Source organism: Camelina sativa, chromosome 11, assembly GCF_030686135.1.
Source record: "Camelina sativa cultivar CO46 ecotype springtype chromosome 11, ASM3068613v1".
NCBI lineage: Eukaryota > Viridiplantae > Streptophyta > Magnoliopsida > Brassicales > Brassicaceae > Camelina > Camelina sativa.
In genome coordinates, this window is record NC_141890.1 from 14,052,862 (window position 1) to 14,070,573 (window position 17,712).

At 37.4% G+C, this 17,712-nt stretch overlaps 1 protein-coding gene and 1 pseudogene across 6 annotated transcripts; one reads left to right on the top strand and one right to left on the bottom strand.

Annotated features, from left to right (window-relative positions):
- Positions 1 to 65: 65 nt before the first annotated feature.
- On the top strand, positions 66 to 12,981 carry LOC104723435 (pFDCC methylesterase MES16-like). Of its 5 annotated transcripts, none has more exons than XM_087474265.1 (4): positions 66 to 1,349; positions 1,461 to 1,592; positions 1,698 to 1,871; positions 12,630 to 12,981. In XM_087474265.1, exons 1-4 carry the CDS (start codon positions 966 to 968, stop codon positions 12,681 to 12,683), a joined length of 744 nt encoding a protein of 247 aa, XP_087330391.1. In that variant the 5' UTR covers positions 66 to 965; the 3' UTR covers positions 12,684 to 12,981. The 5 variants fall into 5 exon arrangements, with proteins under 5 accessions (XP_087330391.1, XP_087330392.1, XP_087330390.1 ...); XM_087474266.1 differs by lacking the exon at positions 12,630 to 12,981 and adding an exon at positions 2,661 to 3,133; XM_087474264.1 differs by lacking the exon at positions 12,630 to 12,981 and having other exon boundaries at positions 1,698 to 3,256.
- On the bottom strand, positions 8,562 to 12,661 carry LOC147933963 (uncharacterized; annotated as a pseudogene). The gene is made up of 2 exons (XR_015571942.1): positions 9,087 to 12,661; positions 8,562 to 9,004 (listed from the first exon to the last, which is right to left on the bottom strand). The product of XR_015571942.1 is annotated as an uncharacterized LOC147933963 (transcript).
- Positions 12,982 to 17,712: the final 4,731 nt, after the last annotated feature.

A 17,712-nucleotide genomic window follows, 5' to 3' on the forward strand; every position in this document is an offset into this window, starting at 1 on the left:
GATTTTCTGATATATAGGGTTAAGGCTTGGTTGTAATATCTCCTGAGGGCTCTGTTTCTTTTAAATAACTTGAGTAATCACCCAATAGCCGGATTTAGCGGTATAGACTCCATTCCGTGTATAGTCCCAGGTGTAATTGTCTTGCGTCTCTCTTCCCCAGGCCTTAACTCCTCAATCAGCCTTCTTTCCTCCTCTGGAAAACATCTTTGCAGTTATGATTTATGAGAGCACGCCTGAGGGTATGTAATGCAAATATGAAATACCCTTATTAAAAAATAATAAAAAGAATAGAGAATTAAGAGGAAAATGGGGGATACGTTTCTCAAAAGAGAGACGTTGAGAAACGTTTCTGGGAAATAAATCACATGTGTCATTTAATTATTGGTGATTTTATTGGAAAAAAAAATTATGTACTTAAAAAGTATATATATAATTTTTTTTTTAGATAAGTTGAACGTATCTAACCGATGCTATGAGATAAATATATAACTAAGATTTTATCATTAAAAAAAAAAACTTGTTAGCTTGAATTTTAAAGATTTTAAAATCAGGTGCCATTCAAGTTTTTTTAAACTGATATTTTGTTATTAAAACTGATCTTTTAATATCTTTTTTTTTAAAAAAACAAGTATTTTAAAAATCTTAAATTTTGAAATTAAAATTTTAGTTTATGTACTGTAAACAAGTTTCTTTTGGAAAATATTAGTTTCCAACAAAAATAAAGAAAGGTGTAATTTTCAAAATATAATGCCATTTGTTTCCCAGATTTCCTTAACTAGAAAAAAGAAAATAATACAAAAAATTTGGAGCGCTTGTGTGACAGAGAGAGAAAGAGAGACGTGTCCACTGTACAGCATAGACGACAATGACAATAAAGATAATGGTTTAGGCCCAAACTGTACGTGTGGACCAAAACTGCATTCACTGTTTGTGTCCAAGCAATAGATTGAGTGGCTCTTAATGCGATGGGAGGAGACGGTGGTGCTGAGCCCGTAATCCACTTTGTGTTTGTTCATGGGGCTAGTCACGGAGCTTGGTGTTGGTATAAACTCACCACTCTTCTCGAAACCGCCGGATTCAAAGCCACCTCCGTCGACCTCACTGGCGCTGGAATCAGCCTCACTGACTCTAACACCGTCTTCGACTCCGACCAGTATAACCGTCCTCTCTACTCTCTCTTGTCCGCTCTTCCTCCATCCCACAAAGTCATACTCGTCGGACATAGCATCGGCGGAGGAAGTGTCACCGATGCTCTCTGCAAGTTCACAAACAAAATCTCCATGGCCATTTACCTCGCGGCTTCCATGGTTCGACCCGGATCCACCCCTTCTCCACATCTTTCCTCAAACGTGAGTTAGTGTGTGACTTGTTCTGTTACTAACTCACCTCTCTTTTTTTGTTCTGATATATCAATCTACGACGTACGCGATCGGTATTAAACTCTTGTGATTATTTTATAGATGCATGCAGATGCAGGAGAAGAAGAAATATGGGAGTTCACATATGGTGAAGGTAAGGATAAGTCACCCACCGGAGTCATCATGAAACAGCAGTTTATACGCCAATATTACTATAACCAAAGCCCTCTTGAGGTTACTCCCCTTTACTACTTCTATGTTTCGATACTAGTAATAGTATCGTGTGGTGATTGAATATTAATATTAATATATATATATAAATTAAATGGTTATTGGTAGGACGCAACTCTGGCATCTAAGCTGCTGCGTCCTGCTCCTGTGAGGGCACTAAATGGTCTTGATAAGTTGCCTCCAAATCCCGAGGCCGAGAAAGTTCCACGAGTCTACATCAACACTACACGAAAACACGGCGTTTGGGACTACTGGAATCGTCTCAAATCAGTCGCTAAGTCGGTATGTGCAACTATTGAAGGACTGTTATATTTGGTCGCAAATATTTGGTCGCAAATTGTTTTGGTCGCAAACCAGTCCCTTATTTGCGACGCATTGGAGACAAGGGTTATGGTCGTTAATTAGCGACTACGGACAGACCGAAACGTACCGTCGTAATGAACGACTCTATAGTGACTCACTGGCGCAGTCGTAATTGGCGACTACGGACAGACCGGAATATACCGTCGTAATTAACGACAGTATAGTGACTCGCTTTGGCAGTCGTAATAGACGACTTCTTTCAGACGACATGGTAGTCACAAATTAGCTACGTTTGGAAGACTGACTTAATACCACAGTAAACTTTAAAAATCTGAATTTTGGTCCTAAAATAGTCGCTGTTTAGTCACAAGATAGTCGCAAAGGAGTCAGAATTGTTTGTGACGGACTGAAGACTAAGTTTTTTTAGTCCCAAAATCTTGACATATACACAACAAATTTGGTACTTTGTTTGTGTTTATTTAAATTATAAATGGTCGCAAATCAGTGAAAATATACCTAGTAATTTGGGACAGTATACAATAAATTTTGAAAAAAAAAACCTGAATTTAAATTAAAATCCTGATTTGAATGATCTTAACAAAAAACATACAAATCATTCAACGATCATATACAGAAAATAGTTTTAGGCTAAGGATCTAGAAACACTACTACACAATCCAAAAAATAGTTATAGAGGCTTAAAAGAGATAGAATTAGTTTGTTAAGCATGAGAGGATGATACTGACAAAGGTGAAGTGGTTGGTGCAGTCGCAGGTGAAGTAGATGGTGAACTAGCTCCTGAAGTGGTTGTTGCAGGTTGGTTGACATTGGTCGCAGTGGCTGGAGTGATGTTGGTTGCTGGTGCTGCTGTGGTTAATGGCGCATTGGCTGGTGGTTGAGTAGACAAGAATTCTGCAACCCCCGGATCACTAGTCTTCAAGTAGGATACGAGCATCTCCAAGGTTGCAATGCGGTTTTGAGCGTCACGTTGCTCCTCATCACGTCTAGCATCTTCTCTGGCACGTCGAGCATTTTCTTCATCTTGATCAGCGAGCTTACGACGAGCAACCTGGAGTTGTTCTTGAATCTCTAACAGCGAATCTGGACTAGAGCTTGGATAAGTAGCCTTTCTTTTCCCTTTGGTGATTATCTCCGAGAGACTTCCAAGTCCAAAGGGGGTTCCCTTGGCATTCGTTACAGTACACTAAGACAAAAGAAGAGATGATCATTCACAAAACAAACATAACAAACAGAAATATCACACAAACCCAGATAGAAATATCACACAAACCCAGATAATCAACATCGAGTATTCTCAAGCATCAATCAAAAGTATATCAATATCAAGGATTCTTAAGCATCAATCAAAATCAGATACTTAGCTTAGCAAAATAAGACAATTATGATAGGCACAACAAAGACAATTGTACTGGAAATTACCTTTAAGAAAATGTCATCTTTTTCTTGAATGGGGAGGAGGGTTGCATGAGGAGAATCTGGCGAGGAGTGGTCTGTAACATCAGACTCCATTTGAGACATTACCTCCTCTATGTTCTTCTCATATGTCTCCACAACTTGTTTGGCCTTCTGAATAAAAACTTCCATCTGCCTTTGTATGTGTTGCGACAAACACCTCTCCAAGCGAGACAGGACGTCCCAACTTTTCTTCCTACAATGGATAGAAAAATGTTAATTGTGGATACTGAAATATTTAAATGAAATAATTAGAGTTAGTTTAGAGCATTTACCAACTCTTGTTGAATTCGCAAGTAAGATTTCTGGCTGGATAGATGTTTGTGGATTCCAAGACCGTCACGATCAGAATTACGGGCTTGGGATGCATTAGAGCTCTTCTCCTTAGCTTCAGGTGTGTCCCAATGCTCCCACATTTGTTTCCAAAGTGTAGGATTGATCCAAATCGGTGGCTCATCATACGTCTTTGCTTGACTTACAATTCCTTTCATTCTGTTTTTCGCTATCTTCACAAATCCTTCTCTCACAAGCTCAGTAATCGCAACATCCCAATTGTATTTCCTCTACACAGTACAACAATGTAAAGTAAGTGTCAAGTAAGTAAACAAAAGACAAACTCATTGACTTAGTTTAGTAAAAAAAGAAACTGTGTCTAAAAAGAAACTCATTACCGTAAAGGATCTAAAATATCTCTCCCGTATGTGTAATGGCGTAACCTTCCAGCTGAAGTATGGACCATCGAACTTTCTCCTTAAAATCCCAGAAATAACACGAGATAGCTTTCCTTTGTCTCGTCCAAACCTGTTACATAAATATGAGAGTGTTAAGTTATAAAATATAAGCCATCAAACATAAGCGAATGGATCACAACACAATAATCTAATGGAAATTGAACTAAACTTCACAACACAATACAACACAACACAACAAACTTTGAAAACAATTTAGAAACTTTGAAAACAACTAAGAAAACGAACCAAACTTTGAAAACAATAAGAAACTGAACCAAACAATAATCTACTTATTTTATCTAAACGATAACACAACACACAAAGCGTTATTCAAATGGGAGCAATGCGATAATCAAATTATAAAATAAAAGAAAAAAATATTTTACCAAATGATAAAATGATAATCAAATGATAAATATTTTACTTATTTATCAAAATAATAATCAAATGATAAAATAAAAGAAAAAAATATTTTACCATATGCTTTGAGTGTCGGGGATGGGATGCGGACTCAATATCGGGAGATGGTGTCGACCAGGAAGTGCAAGCAACTCATCCAGTTGCTGTTGGAAGTCTTGATTCTGAGCCGGTGGTGGATGCTCTTGACCGTCCTGATTCGGAGGCGGCGGCGGTTGGAATCCTTGATTCGGAGGAGCCAGCGGTTGATACACCGGATTCTGAGGATTCGGCGGCAGAAACCCCAGATCCTGAAGCGGCGGTGGATAAGCCGGATGGTGAAGCGGTGGTTGATATCCACCATTGTGAAGCGGCTGGTTGTATCCCGGATTCTGAGGAGCCACCTGTTGATACACCGGAACATGAGCATGCGGTGGTGGTGGCTGCTGCATCTGGGAGTGGAGCTGTTGTTGAAAGCCTGGTTGTTGTGGCTGAGGAGAAGCTTCTCGAGGATACTGGGGAAATGATGCTTGCGTATACCGAGATGGAAGCGACGGTTGAGATTGTTGGGAGTGTGAAGAATTTTCGTTGTGAGAGGAAGGGTTAGAGGAGTGAGACGACGAAGCGACATCTCTACTTCGTCTCGCAACGCCGCCAGATCCATGACCACCACCGCCAGATCTACGACCACCACCGCCAGATCCACGACCACCACCGCCGGATTTCATCGGAACAGAAGTCGGAGAAGAAGTCGGAGAAGAAGTCGGAATTTCAGTAGATTAGAAAACGAAAAGACAGAGAGAAAAGAAAAAAGAGGGTTTCGGGAAATTATGAGGGTTTCGATATTTACTAAGAGTGTTACTAAGAGTGTTCAATTTGATGGGGGGGGGAATAATTAAACTCGGGGGAATAATTACCGCTAATAATTTTCACTAAAATTTGGGGAAATTTTAATCCGTAAGAAAGTAGTGGTACTTTAAGACTACTTTGTGACTGTCGTAAACATTAAACAAAAACTATACTTAGTGGCAGAACAGTCGCAAATTATAAACCCAGACACCTACACGTCTCAATTTGTTGACATGCACAATCTAAATAGTGACAAAACAGTCGCAAAATATAAGTTCAGTCACAATATAGTCTCAATTTGTGACGTCTTTGTGACAATAAAATATTAGTATAATTTTGTGTTAAGATTTTATAACCAAAAACATATTAGACATGACCCTTTGATCATGTATACTCTCATTTAAGAGTTTAGTTTTGATAAAATATCAAACATAATAATTTTTATATGTTTTTGTAAATATATACAACCTTCACTACTTTAACTTAATTAAACACATGTAATTCTAATACATGTGTTGGAGGATATAAACATAATTGTCTAATTTGGTGTTTTATTTATGTGATTATAGAAATTTAGTAAATATTAGATGTCACATATAAGTAGAAATGTATAAGTTGATATTTTTTGTACTCAAATTTGTAAAATTCTAAAATTAATGTAAGATACTCGCTAAACCGTTGTACTTTAAGACTCTATTGCGACTGACAGAAACAGATGCACAATCACTTTAGTGACAAAACAGTCGCAAAATATAAGTTCAGTCACAATATAGTCTCAATTTGTGACGTCTTTGTGACAATAAAATATTAGTATAATTTTGTGTTAAGATTTTATAACCAAAAACATATTAGACATGACCCTTTGATCATGTATACTCTCATTTAAGAGTTTAGTTTTGATAAAATATCAAACATAATAATTTTTATATGTTTTTGTAAATATATACAACCTTCACTACTCTAACTTAATTAAACACATGTAACCCTAATACATGTGTTGGAGGATATAAACATAATTGTCTAATTTGGTGTTTTATTTATGTGATTATAGAAATTTAGTAAATATTAGATGTCACATATAAGTAGAAATGTATAAGTTGACATTTTTTGTACTCAAATTTGTAAAATTCTAAAATTAATGTAAGATACTCGCTAAACCGTTGTACTTTAAGACTCTATTGCGACTGACAGAAACAGATGCACAATCACTTTAGTGACAAAACAGTCGCAAAATATAAGTTCAGTCACAATATAGTCTCAATTTGTGACGTCTTTGTGACAATAAAATATTAGTCTAATTTTGTGTTAAGATTTTATAACCAAAAACATATTAGACATGACCCTTTGATCATGTATACTCTCATTTAAGAGTTTAGTTTTGATAAAATATCAAACATAATAATTTTTATATGTTTTTGTAAATATATACAACCTTCACTACTCTAACTTAATTAAACACATGTAACCCTAATACATGTGTTGGAGGATATAAACATAATTGTCTAATTTGGTGTTTTATTTATGTGATTATAGAAATTTAGTAAATATTAGATGTCACATATAAGTAGAAATGTATAAGTTGACATTTTTTGTACTCAAATTTGTAAAATTCTAAAATTAATGTAAGATACTCGCTAAACCGTTGTACTTTAAGACTCTATTGCGACTGACAGAAACAGATGCACAATCACTTTAGTGACAAAACAGTCGCAAAATATAAGTTCAGTCACAATATAGTCTCAATTTGTGACGTCTTTGTGACAATAAAATATTAGTCTAATTTTGTGTTAAGATTTTTTAACCAAAAAAATATTAGACAAAACATAACAGTCGCACTATAGTCTCAATTTATGACGTTTTTCTGACTATAAAATATTGATAAAATTAGAGAGAAAACATCATCGAAATTTCAATAAAATTATAATAACACTAGTGTTTGCGATTTCAATAAAATTACAAATACACAAATAATAAACATGAAAATTATTCATATTCCTCATTTTCATCTTCTTGATCTTCATCCTCATCTGAAGACGAAGACGACGACGAGTAGTTGCCACGAAATTCGTCTTCTTGTTCAGCATCGTTGATCTCAAAATCAAGTTCTTCATTAGGCTGATTACCATCTACGAAACTGTCAACTATGATCTCCTCTATTGAATCTGTCATTCCATCATCAACTGTTTGCTGCAATATAACAACCTCCTTTTGTTTTAAGTTCCCTTGTACAGCATGCCTTGGATTAACTTTCAGAACGTTGAGCCAAAGTTTTCGAGGTCGTTTAGTGTGAGGATATGAAAGATAACAAACTTGATCAGCTTGAGAACCTACACATAAAAAATGGTTCTCAATTAGATGTATATATATATCTATAAATATATATTTAAAATAGAACATTACCTAATATAAACGGTTCATAATGTCGGTATCTCCTTGATGACAACACGTCAACAATGCCTCCATCGCGTATTCGAGTGCCTTTGTCAATTGTAGAGTCATACCATTCACAATAGAAAAGTGTGACCCGTAAATTCAAAAATCCTGGATAGGTAAGCTCTATGATATTTTCAATGGTCCCGTAAAAATCGTCCTCGCCAGATGAATTGGAATAAGTTTGTCCTCGGACACATACCTCATAATTCATTGTTTTTTTAGTGAGACCGTGAGCTTTTGTGTGAAACAGATAACCTCTTGTAAAATATATAGGCCAAGACTTAACTTTATTTTCAGGACCGTCCACGATTTCATGGACCCATGGAGGAAAACTTTCAAAACCACCACGCACCTGTGCCAAATATATATACAAAATTTTAGATCACAATATTTATCATGTTGATATAATTAATTGGTGGATAGTAAAACATACATATTGCTTAATCCATTCATGGAAATCTTCTTCTCTTTTCGACCTAACATCTTCATCAGATAGTTTTGGATATTCATATCGAATTTGCGCCTCCAACAATCTGTATTTTATCAACAAAAAGTAAATATTTTAAAGTTTACCTAAGAACATATGGTTATAAATATACTTGGTAAATCAAAAATACCTCTCATGTTGCTGGAAATAATCACAATTGCGCAGAACATATGCGTGTGCACATTTATAATCTTTTTCAGTTAACCAAAATTCACTACTTTTTCCGCCTGGACGACCAACTTGAGTGAATATATCTGGTACTTGTATAGGATATACAGGTACTTCACCTTCTTCATGCCGAATTAACCTGTTAAAGTTTATTTTGTAAAACCTTTTCACAATTTTAGAAGTTGATAGAAAAATTCAATAATCATATTTGAAGTTTTACCTTCTTCTCCTTGTTGTAGAAATGTGTGAAGCGAAATAGTGTTCTGAGAAATAAGATATCTCATCATTCAAGTAGGATTGAACTATTGAGCCAACTGGATATCTTTTGTTCTTCGCTTTCCCTTTTAAACGTTAAAAAAACCTTTCGAAAGGATACATCCACCTATATTGCACAGGACCACCAAGTTGTGCTTCATAAGGTAGGTGAATAGGGAGGTGCTCCATTACATCAAAGAATGAAGGAGGGAAGATTTTCTCCAAATTACACAAGATCATGACAATATTATCCTTCAGAATTTCGAGGCGGGATTGCTCCAATGTTCTACTACATAGGTCGCGGAAAAATGCTCCAATCCCTACAAAGTTATAACATGTTATGTTGTTACATATAAATATAATATCAACAACTAAACCAAATTAAATGTTTAATTTATATACCTGAAATCGCCAGGTGGACATTACGCGGTAAAAGCTCTGCAAATATGAACGGAAGCAATCGTTCCATAAACACATGGCAGTCATGACTCTTCATTCCCGAAAACTTTCCATTTTTCATGTCAGCACAGCTAGCTAAATCTGCGACATATCCGTCTGGGAATCTAACATCTTCTTTTACCCATTTTAATAAAGCCTCTTTCGCTTTGGTTTTCAATCTCCAAATAGGGAATGGGGCTCTCCCTTGAGCATCTAGATGTAAATCTTGCCGGGAACAAAATCTTGCAATATCCAATCTTGACTGCACGTTGTCTTTCGATCTATCTTTTACATTCATAGTGGTGTACATCAAGTTATCAAAGACATTTTTCTCGACGTGCATCAAATCCAGGTTGTGCCTTAAATTCAGATCGACCCAGTACGGTAACTGCCATAATATGCTTTCTTTATGCCAATTATGCCATCTTCCGTAGCCTTTAACTTTCTTTTCGTGACCATTCCCACCGCAAATAGATGTTTTAGGTGCTTTGGCTTTCCTTATACGCTCATAGATAGCTTGACTACTCAGAGATGCTGGTGGCTCGTCATTCAATGAATCTTTTCCCTTCAGAAAGTCCTTTTTATTCTTCCGCATCGGATGACTTGTAGGAAGAAATCTCCTATGACAGTCAAACCAACATGTTTTCCTCCCAGCTGGTAATTGAAAAGCACCAGTGTCATCCATACAAATTGGACATGCTAATCTTCCATGTGTCGTCCATCCCGACAACATACCGTATGCTGGAAAATCGCTTATTGTCCACATAAGAACAACTTTCATGTTGAAATTTTGATTTAGTGAGATATTATAAGCCTCAACCCCATTATACCATAACTCCTTTAACTCATCGATTAATGGTTGGAGGAAAACATCAAGGCTGGCTCGTGGGTGGTTTGGTCCGGAGTTCAGAATCGTAAGAAATAAATACTCGCTGTTCATGCACATATCCGGAGGTAGGTTGTATGGAGTTAAGATCACAGGCCACAAAGTATGATTTTTGGAGACCCCAAATGGATTACAACCATCTGTACATAACCCAAGGTAAACGTTTCGTGGCTTTTGCGCAAATGTGGGATGTAAATGTTGGAAATTCTTCCATTCAGGCGCATCAGATGGATGACACATTACTCCATCTTCTGAATCATGCTCAGCATGCCATCTCATTGATGATGCGGTCTTCTCTGATTGGTACATCCTCTTCAATCTATCTGCAATAGGTAGATACCACATACGACTGAAGGGTATTCTAGTTCTACCCCCACTACTTTTGTACCTTGGCTTCCCACAGAACTTGCAATGCTCCAAATTCCCATCTTCTTTCCAAAATATCATACAATTCTCTATACATACATCAATTGTATGGTATGGCAATCCTATCTTTCGAACTAAATTCTCTGTCTCGTAGTATGAACCAGTAGCTTGATTACCCTCTGGTAAAACCTCCGTAAACAATTCAGCCCAATCGTCCATGCATGCCTCAGACAAATTATTATCAACCTTGATGTTTATGAACCTAGACGCCAATGATAGTTGCGAATGACCTTCATGACATCCATCATAAAGTGGACTATTTGCAGCATCTAACATGTCATAGAACCGTTTCGCCTCTTCAATGGGTTCTTCATGGATATGATCATATCCATGATCATATCCACTTTCATACTCATGATACTCATTAAAAGGCGTGGTACCATGAAATGCATCATTCACCATCTCAGCATATACATTTCCCTCAAATCCTATTGGCTGACTACCAGGTTGACTACCATGCTGACTACTAGTACTAGTATAATTTGTATTAGGATAATGACTACTAGTTCCTACCCCTAGCACGTCATAATCTTCACCATGTTCAGACCATACATAATAATTTGGCATAAATCCTTTACTATGCAAATGATTAGATATTGTCGTACCATGCAAAATAACATCGTTCTGACATTTTACGCAAGGACAGTAAAACCTACCTCCACTGTTTTGTGCCATAGGCTGGCTGTTTGCGAAATTCATGAACTGCTCAACTCCCGCCAAAAATTCTTTAGAGATATTATTTGTTCTTCCATCGATCCGATTATACATCCACTCTCGAGATGAATTCCACATAGCTTTTTTTTTTCTTTTCTTCTAAAAAAACAAATCTTCTTTCTCTCTTTTTTTTTCTTCTCTTCTAAAAAAAAAAAAAAAAATCTTTTTTTCACTACTTTTTTTTTATTCCGTCTCTCTACTTAGAAATGAATGAGAGTGATATGAATGGAATGGTGAGAGTGATGCGTTATATATAGTATAAATTTTGCGACTACTTTGCGACTCCAGTAAAAACAGTCGCAAATAAGGACTCCTTTGTAACTAAAAACTACATAATTGAGACAAATTAAAGCTCGAAACAGCTCAATACAAACGCAAACTGAAACATTTATCACGTTTTTTGCCGACATCAATAAGTGACTGCTTTGCGACTCTTTTGCAACAACGAACGGATGTGTCGCAAATAACGACGCATTTGTCACTGTTTTACCACGTAATAGAGACTCAAAAAAGGGTCACAAAAGTTCAGTACAAATCCACACTACCACATTTACCACGTTTTTTACCGACATAGTCACCGACTGATTTGTGACAATAAAATTAAAAGCAAAACAAAAGTGGCAAATACGTCGTGATTTAAAGACAGCTTTGCGACTAACTTTACTGACTTAATCTTCAGTTTATAGTTTGTCATAAATTGCGATTATTTTGCGACGCTCTATTTTTTCTCGATAAAATGTCCCAAAGTAGTCGCATAATAGCAACGAGTTAGCGACTACAGTTAATCGCCGTAAATTTGCGACTGTTTTACGTCCATTGTATTCGTCATCGTTAGTCCGTGGCAAAAGTGTCACAAAGTAGTCACAAAAGTTTGCGACTATAAATTCAGTCACAAAAAGTAGTCCCAAACGCCGTGTTTTCGTGTAGTGCAAGACTGCCAAGGATAGTATGTTCGATTCTGCGAGTCAAGACCTGTTGGTGAAGAATTGGCCACCTTCTCAGTTGTATGTCTTGGAGGAGAGTGACCATTCTGCTTTCTTCTCTGTGCCAACTACCCTGTTCACTTATCTCCTCCGTGCGGTTTCTTTTCTCCAGAGATAAAACTTTAAACTTGAGGGTTTGGTTTTGATCATGTCTCATCCTTTCGTACAATTCCTCTCTCATATATAGCAATCGAATACTTAATTCAATGGTAGGAATGATTTGGGGGGAATGATTGATTGGAAAGTGGTTGTCTGGTTGATATGAGATTATATGATATGAGTTGATCATCAAATAATTTCCTCTTATGTTATTTCATTTTGAGTTCCAATAAGCTTTACATGTGAAGCAATGGGGGAGCTATTATATTGTAACGAGAGAGGAGATTAAGTTCACGTCTCTCTTTCCTTTTCTTTTTTGAACATTTGTGAGTGAAACGTTTGAACTATTATTATTTTTTTTTTTTTTGATAATTGATATTTGTTTGAAATACTTGTCAGCTAAAAACAAAAGATTGTACAAATGTTGGTTTTGTCCAACATAGAGTGGAATAAATTGCGTGCATTTGATGTTTACAAAATTGAGTGGATTAGGAGTCAAGCACATCGAGATTACGATGGGAGGAGACGGTAATGATGATGAATCCGGAAGTGTATCAAATCTAACATTTTAAGTGTTTATTCATGGGGCTCGGAGCTTAGTCTTGGACTTGGGCCTTAATACTATAACCAAGCCCTGTCGATGGTTACTAACTTAATTACTGTAAATTGCATTCTTGGTTTCTTTGTAACAATAAATTGTAGGATATATGTATTATTTACTGAGAAATGAATAGTATATCATATTCCATAATATTTTACTAGGATGATGAAAATAAATATAAAAATTCAGGTTTAATTACAAACATAAAAAAAATCAAATAAGTAATTAAGAATTATGTAAATTTTGAAAATAATTTGTCACATAGATTAATGTGAAAAAGAAAAATATTGATGTGAAAACATACTAATTTCTCATATAAACAATACCATAAAAAACGGTTACTAAGCAGTTATCTTCTTCTGAAGATTCAGACGGTTATTGGCGCCGGAGTGGGTTGGTTCCACCCCCACATTCGAGCGGTTTCCTCCGACATTGCAGGAAAGACCCCACACTACAAAACAGTTGAGTATCAATGGAGTCAGATCTATTTAAGAAATCGATTTGGGGCGTTTCTCAATCATATCACTAAATTCAACTCTACAATTCTCTACCCACTAAGATTCTACCTTCCTCGTTCACTAATGGTTGATAACATCCGTCGAGCCCTCCAAAACATTTACCTTGGTATCAACGATGCCCCGGTTACCCTCCCTCAAGCAATTTTCCAACAGGTGGCCAATGAAAATCGGTTCTGTCTGATGGGTCGCGCACTGATGCCAAGGAAACAAGATCTCCGACAGTTACTCTCAGCGCTTCCACGTTCGTGGGGGTTAGTTGGTATTGTCCGTGGGTGTATTACGGAACAACGGAGGTTCCAATTCATTTTCCCTTCTGAAGAATCGATGGAGATGGTGTTGAGACGAGGCCCATGGTCCTTTGCAGATCGAATGATTGTACTCCAGCGTTGGTCCCCCGATTTGGATCCAATGTCTCTCAACTTCATACCCTTTTGGATTCAAATCAGGGGAATCCCTAACCAGTATCTGAACCTTGCCGTGATCGACAATATTGCAAGATCCTTAGGCGAGATTGTAAGTATTGACTTTGATGAGGCCTCAACTACGCGTATTCAATACGTGAGGCTCCAGATAAATTGGAATGTTGATCTACCCCTCTATTTCCAAAGAAACTACCAATTCTCTCCAGGAGTCAATACGGTGCTCAGTTTCTTCAGAACGGAGGTTTGGATAACTCTGATGGTAATGATGAGAGCGATGGAGAAGAGCCTCCACATGGTAATCCGGGAGTTCATATCTAGGAAATGGACGATGCTAGTAACCCTGTTGGAGACAATGAAGATAAAGACATAGCAATCCCTGAAGAAGTTCCTAACGCTGAAGCCCCTCACGAAAAACATGCACTTTCCGATATTGATACAGAGCACAATGCTTTGGGCAATATCTCCTCTGATGAATTCCAAACAGAAGTGTCAACAGAGGAGATTGAGTTGCTTAATCCTTTTCCTACTTTCATTAAGGAAGAAGGAGAAAGCTCAGGCATGATCGGACAGATAGCAAAAGACCTCCGCAAACGCAAGCAGATGAATGATCCAGAAGACTCGAGCTCATCCAGAAAGAGACAGATGGGTTCACAAGACAACAACAATCCAAACTCCAATGTTGTTGACCATGGAAGAGCCGCGGTGGGGCCAGTACTACCACCGGTTCCATGAGAGTTGGCTTTTGGAACTGTCAAGGTATGGGACAACGCCTTACAGTTCGACGCCTAGAAGATATACAACGAGTGTATTTCTTGGACATGTTGTTCTTAGTGGAAACCAAGATCAGAGACTTGGGTGTAAGTTTGGGTTTCAATGATATGTGTCTTGTAACACCTAGAGGTTTAAGTGGTGGCCTAGCTGTTTTCTGGCAAAAGCATATTTCAGTTCAAGTTATTTCCGATGATGTAAGACTTGTAGATCTTTATGTTGAATATAAATCTTTTAATTTCTACTTGTCTTGCATCTATGGCCATCCTATCCCAAGCGAGAGACATCATCTTTGGGAAAAACTACAAAGACTATCCATATCACAAACTGGTCCTTGGATGATGTGTGGTGACTTCAATGAGATTTTGCAAACATCAGAGAAAACAGGGGGAAGACCATGAAGTTTAGGGAGCCTAAAGAATTTTACGACAATGATTGAGTGTTGTAATATAAAGGATCTCAAACACAAAGGAAATGCCTTCAGTTGGGTTGGTAAGAGGCAGAAGGAGACTATTCAATCATGTCTAGACAGAGTATTTGTTAGTTCAGACTGGCAAACATCATATCCTGCATTAGAAACATAATTTCTTCCAATTGCTGGTTATGATCATGCACCTGTAATCATTGATATAGAGGAAGAGTTTATGGTTAAATGGGGTCAATTTCGTTATGACAATCGCCAAGTTAACAACGAAGACTTCGTAGATGCTGTTAAAAGAGGATGGGCAAAGGGTCACACTGATAATCCAAGAGGAATTCAGAGTAAACTACATCTCTGTAGACGTGAATTAGCCAAGTGGAAAAGAAGAACCAAGACCAACTCGGCAGAGAAGATACAAAAATTATAGTAGCAGTTGGATGCTGCAGAGAGGAACCACTCGGTACCATCTTCACAGGTTATGCAACTCAGATCAGATTTAAACAAAGCTTATGGTGAAGAAGAGGTTTTTTGGAAGCTAAAAAGGAGGGATAAATGGATGCAACTTGGTGATCGTAACACAAAATATTTTCATGCCTCTACAAAGATGCGAAAAGCACGCAACAGAATCAAATCGATATTAGATGATCAAGATGTGGAGCACTTTCGTGATGATGCAATTGGTAAGGTGGCAGAAAATTATTTCAACACCCTGTTCTCTACAACTCAGAATACAGATATGGACGAGATAATTGCAGATATAGAACCCAGAGTCACTAAGGATAAGAACCGTAACTTGTTAGCCCCACTCAAAGATAAAGAAATCAGAGAAGCAGCCTTTAGCATCGGTGCAGATAGAGCCCTAGGTTATGGTGGTTTTACAGCAGCTTTCTATCAACAGTTTTGGGATTTAATCAGTGAAGATGTTTGCTCCATGGTTCGTCGTTTTTTTTATAACGAAGAGATGGATCCTAACATCAACAGAACACAACTATGTCTTATACCCAAGATTGATGTCACACAGCACATCTCGGACTATCGACCTATCAGTCTCTGTACAATCAGTTATAAAATCATCTCAAAGGTATTGATCAATAGATTGAAAGGGTGCCTTGGTAATATTATTTCAAATTCTTAGGCAGCCTTTGTCCCGGGTCGGAATATCTCTGATAATGCCTTGGTAGCTCACGAACTCCTACATTCCTTAAAGTCTAGAAAGGATTATCAGAATGGTTGTATGACTATCAAAACAGACATCATCAAAGCCTACGACAAAGTCGGATGAAATTTTCTGGAAAATGTTATGAAACAGATGGGTTTTGCTCCTCGTTGGGTTAAGCAAATAATAAAATGTGTTACAACAATATCTTATGAAGTTCTGATTAATGGATCACCGTATGGAAAGATCACACCATCCAGAGGAATCCGACAAGGTGACCCCCTTTCCTCATATCTCTTTCTCTTTGTTGTTGAGGTATTAAGCAATATGATACAAAAAGCAGAACAAACAAGACAAATTCATGGTATCCGGTTGGCGAGAGATTGTCCTTCAATATCTCACTTACTGTTTGCAGACAATTCTCTCTTTTTTTGCCGTTCAACTAACCAGAATTGTGAGCAGTTAGCCCAGATCTTTCGAAGGTATGAAGAAACCTCATGTCAACAAATAAACTACACAAAATCATCAGTGATCTTTGGCTTTAAAACCCCTGAAATCAAAAGAAGACTATTATAAAACATTCTGGGAATACACAAAGTTGGAGGAGGAGGTAAATATCTGGGTTTACCGGAACAGTTTGGAAGAAAAAAAGTTGAGCTTTTCGAATATATATTACAGAAGGTCAAAGAAATAACAGAAGGGTGGAAACATAAATACTTATCTGCAGCAGGTAAGGAGATTGTGATTAAATCCATAGCTATGGCCCTTCCGGTGTACTCAATGAAATGTTTCCTTCTACCCTCTACTATATGCAATGAGATAACAAAAGTTATCTCAAACTATTGGTGGGGAGAGGAAAATGGTAAGAGAAAGATCTCACACTCCCAAAAAAAGAAGGTGGTCTTGGTTTTAAGGATTTAGAAGCTTTCAACTTTGCTCTACTAGCCAAACAAGCATGGCGATTACTAAAAAATCCTTCTAGCTTACTATCAAGACTATACAAAGGTCTTTATCACCCTACTACAACATATCTAAAGGCGCAAACCGGAAATGCAGCATCTTATGGATGGAAATCTATTCAAGAAGGTAAACTACTTCTTCAACAAGGACTTCAAGTACGGTTAGGGAATGGTAAAGACACTCGAATTTGGGAAGACCCTTGGCTCCCTTCACTGCCACCACGACCTGCATATGGTCCTATCCTTGATAGACATATGAGAGTAGCGGATTTATGGATTGAGAACAAAAGATAGTGGGATCCAGTAATTTTTGAAGGAGTACTAAACCCGGAAGACCAACTTCTAGCAAAGGAATTGTACCTCTCTCAACACGCAGAACAAGACACCTATGAATGGTCATATACTCACCATGGAAATTACACGGTACGATCAGGTTATTGGGTTGCCACACATGTTGATATACAGGAAGCTGATGCTATTCAGCCACCAAACGGAAGCATTGAACTCAAACAAGCAATTTGGAAACTACCAATATCTCCAAAACTACAACACTTCCTGTTGAGATGTCTATCGGGGGCACTAGCTACAACAACAAGATTGAGAACCAGAAATATTCCTGCTGATCCGGTTTGTCAAC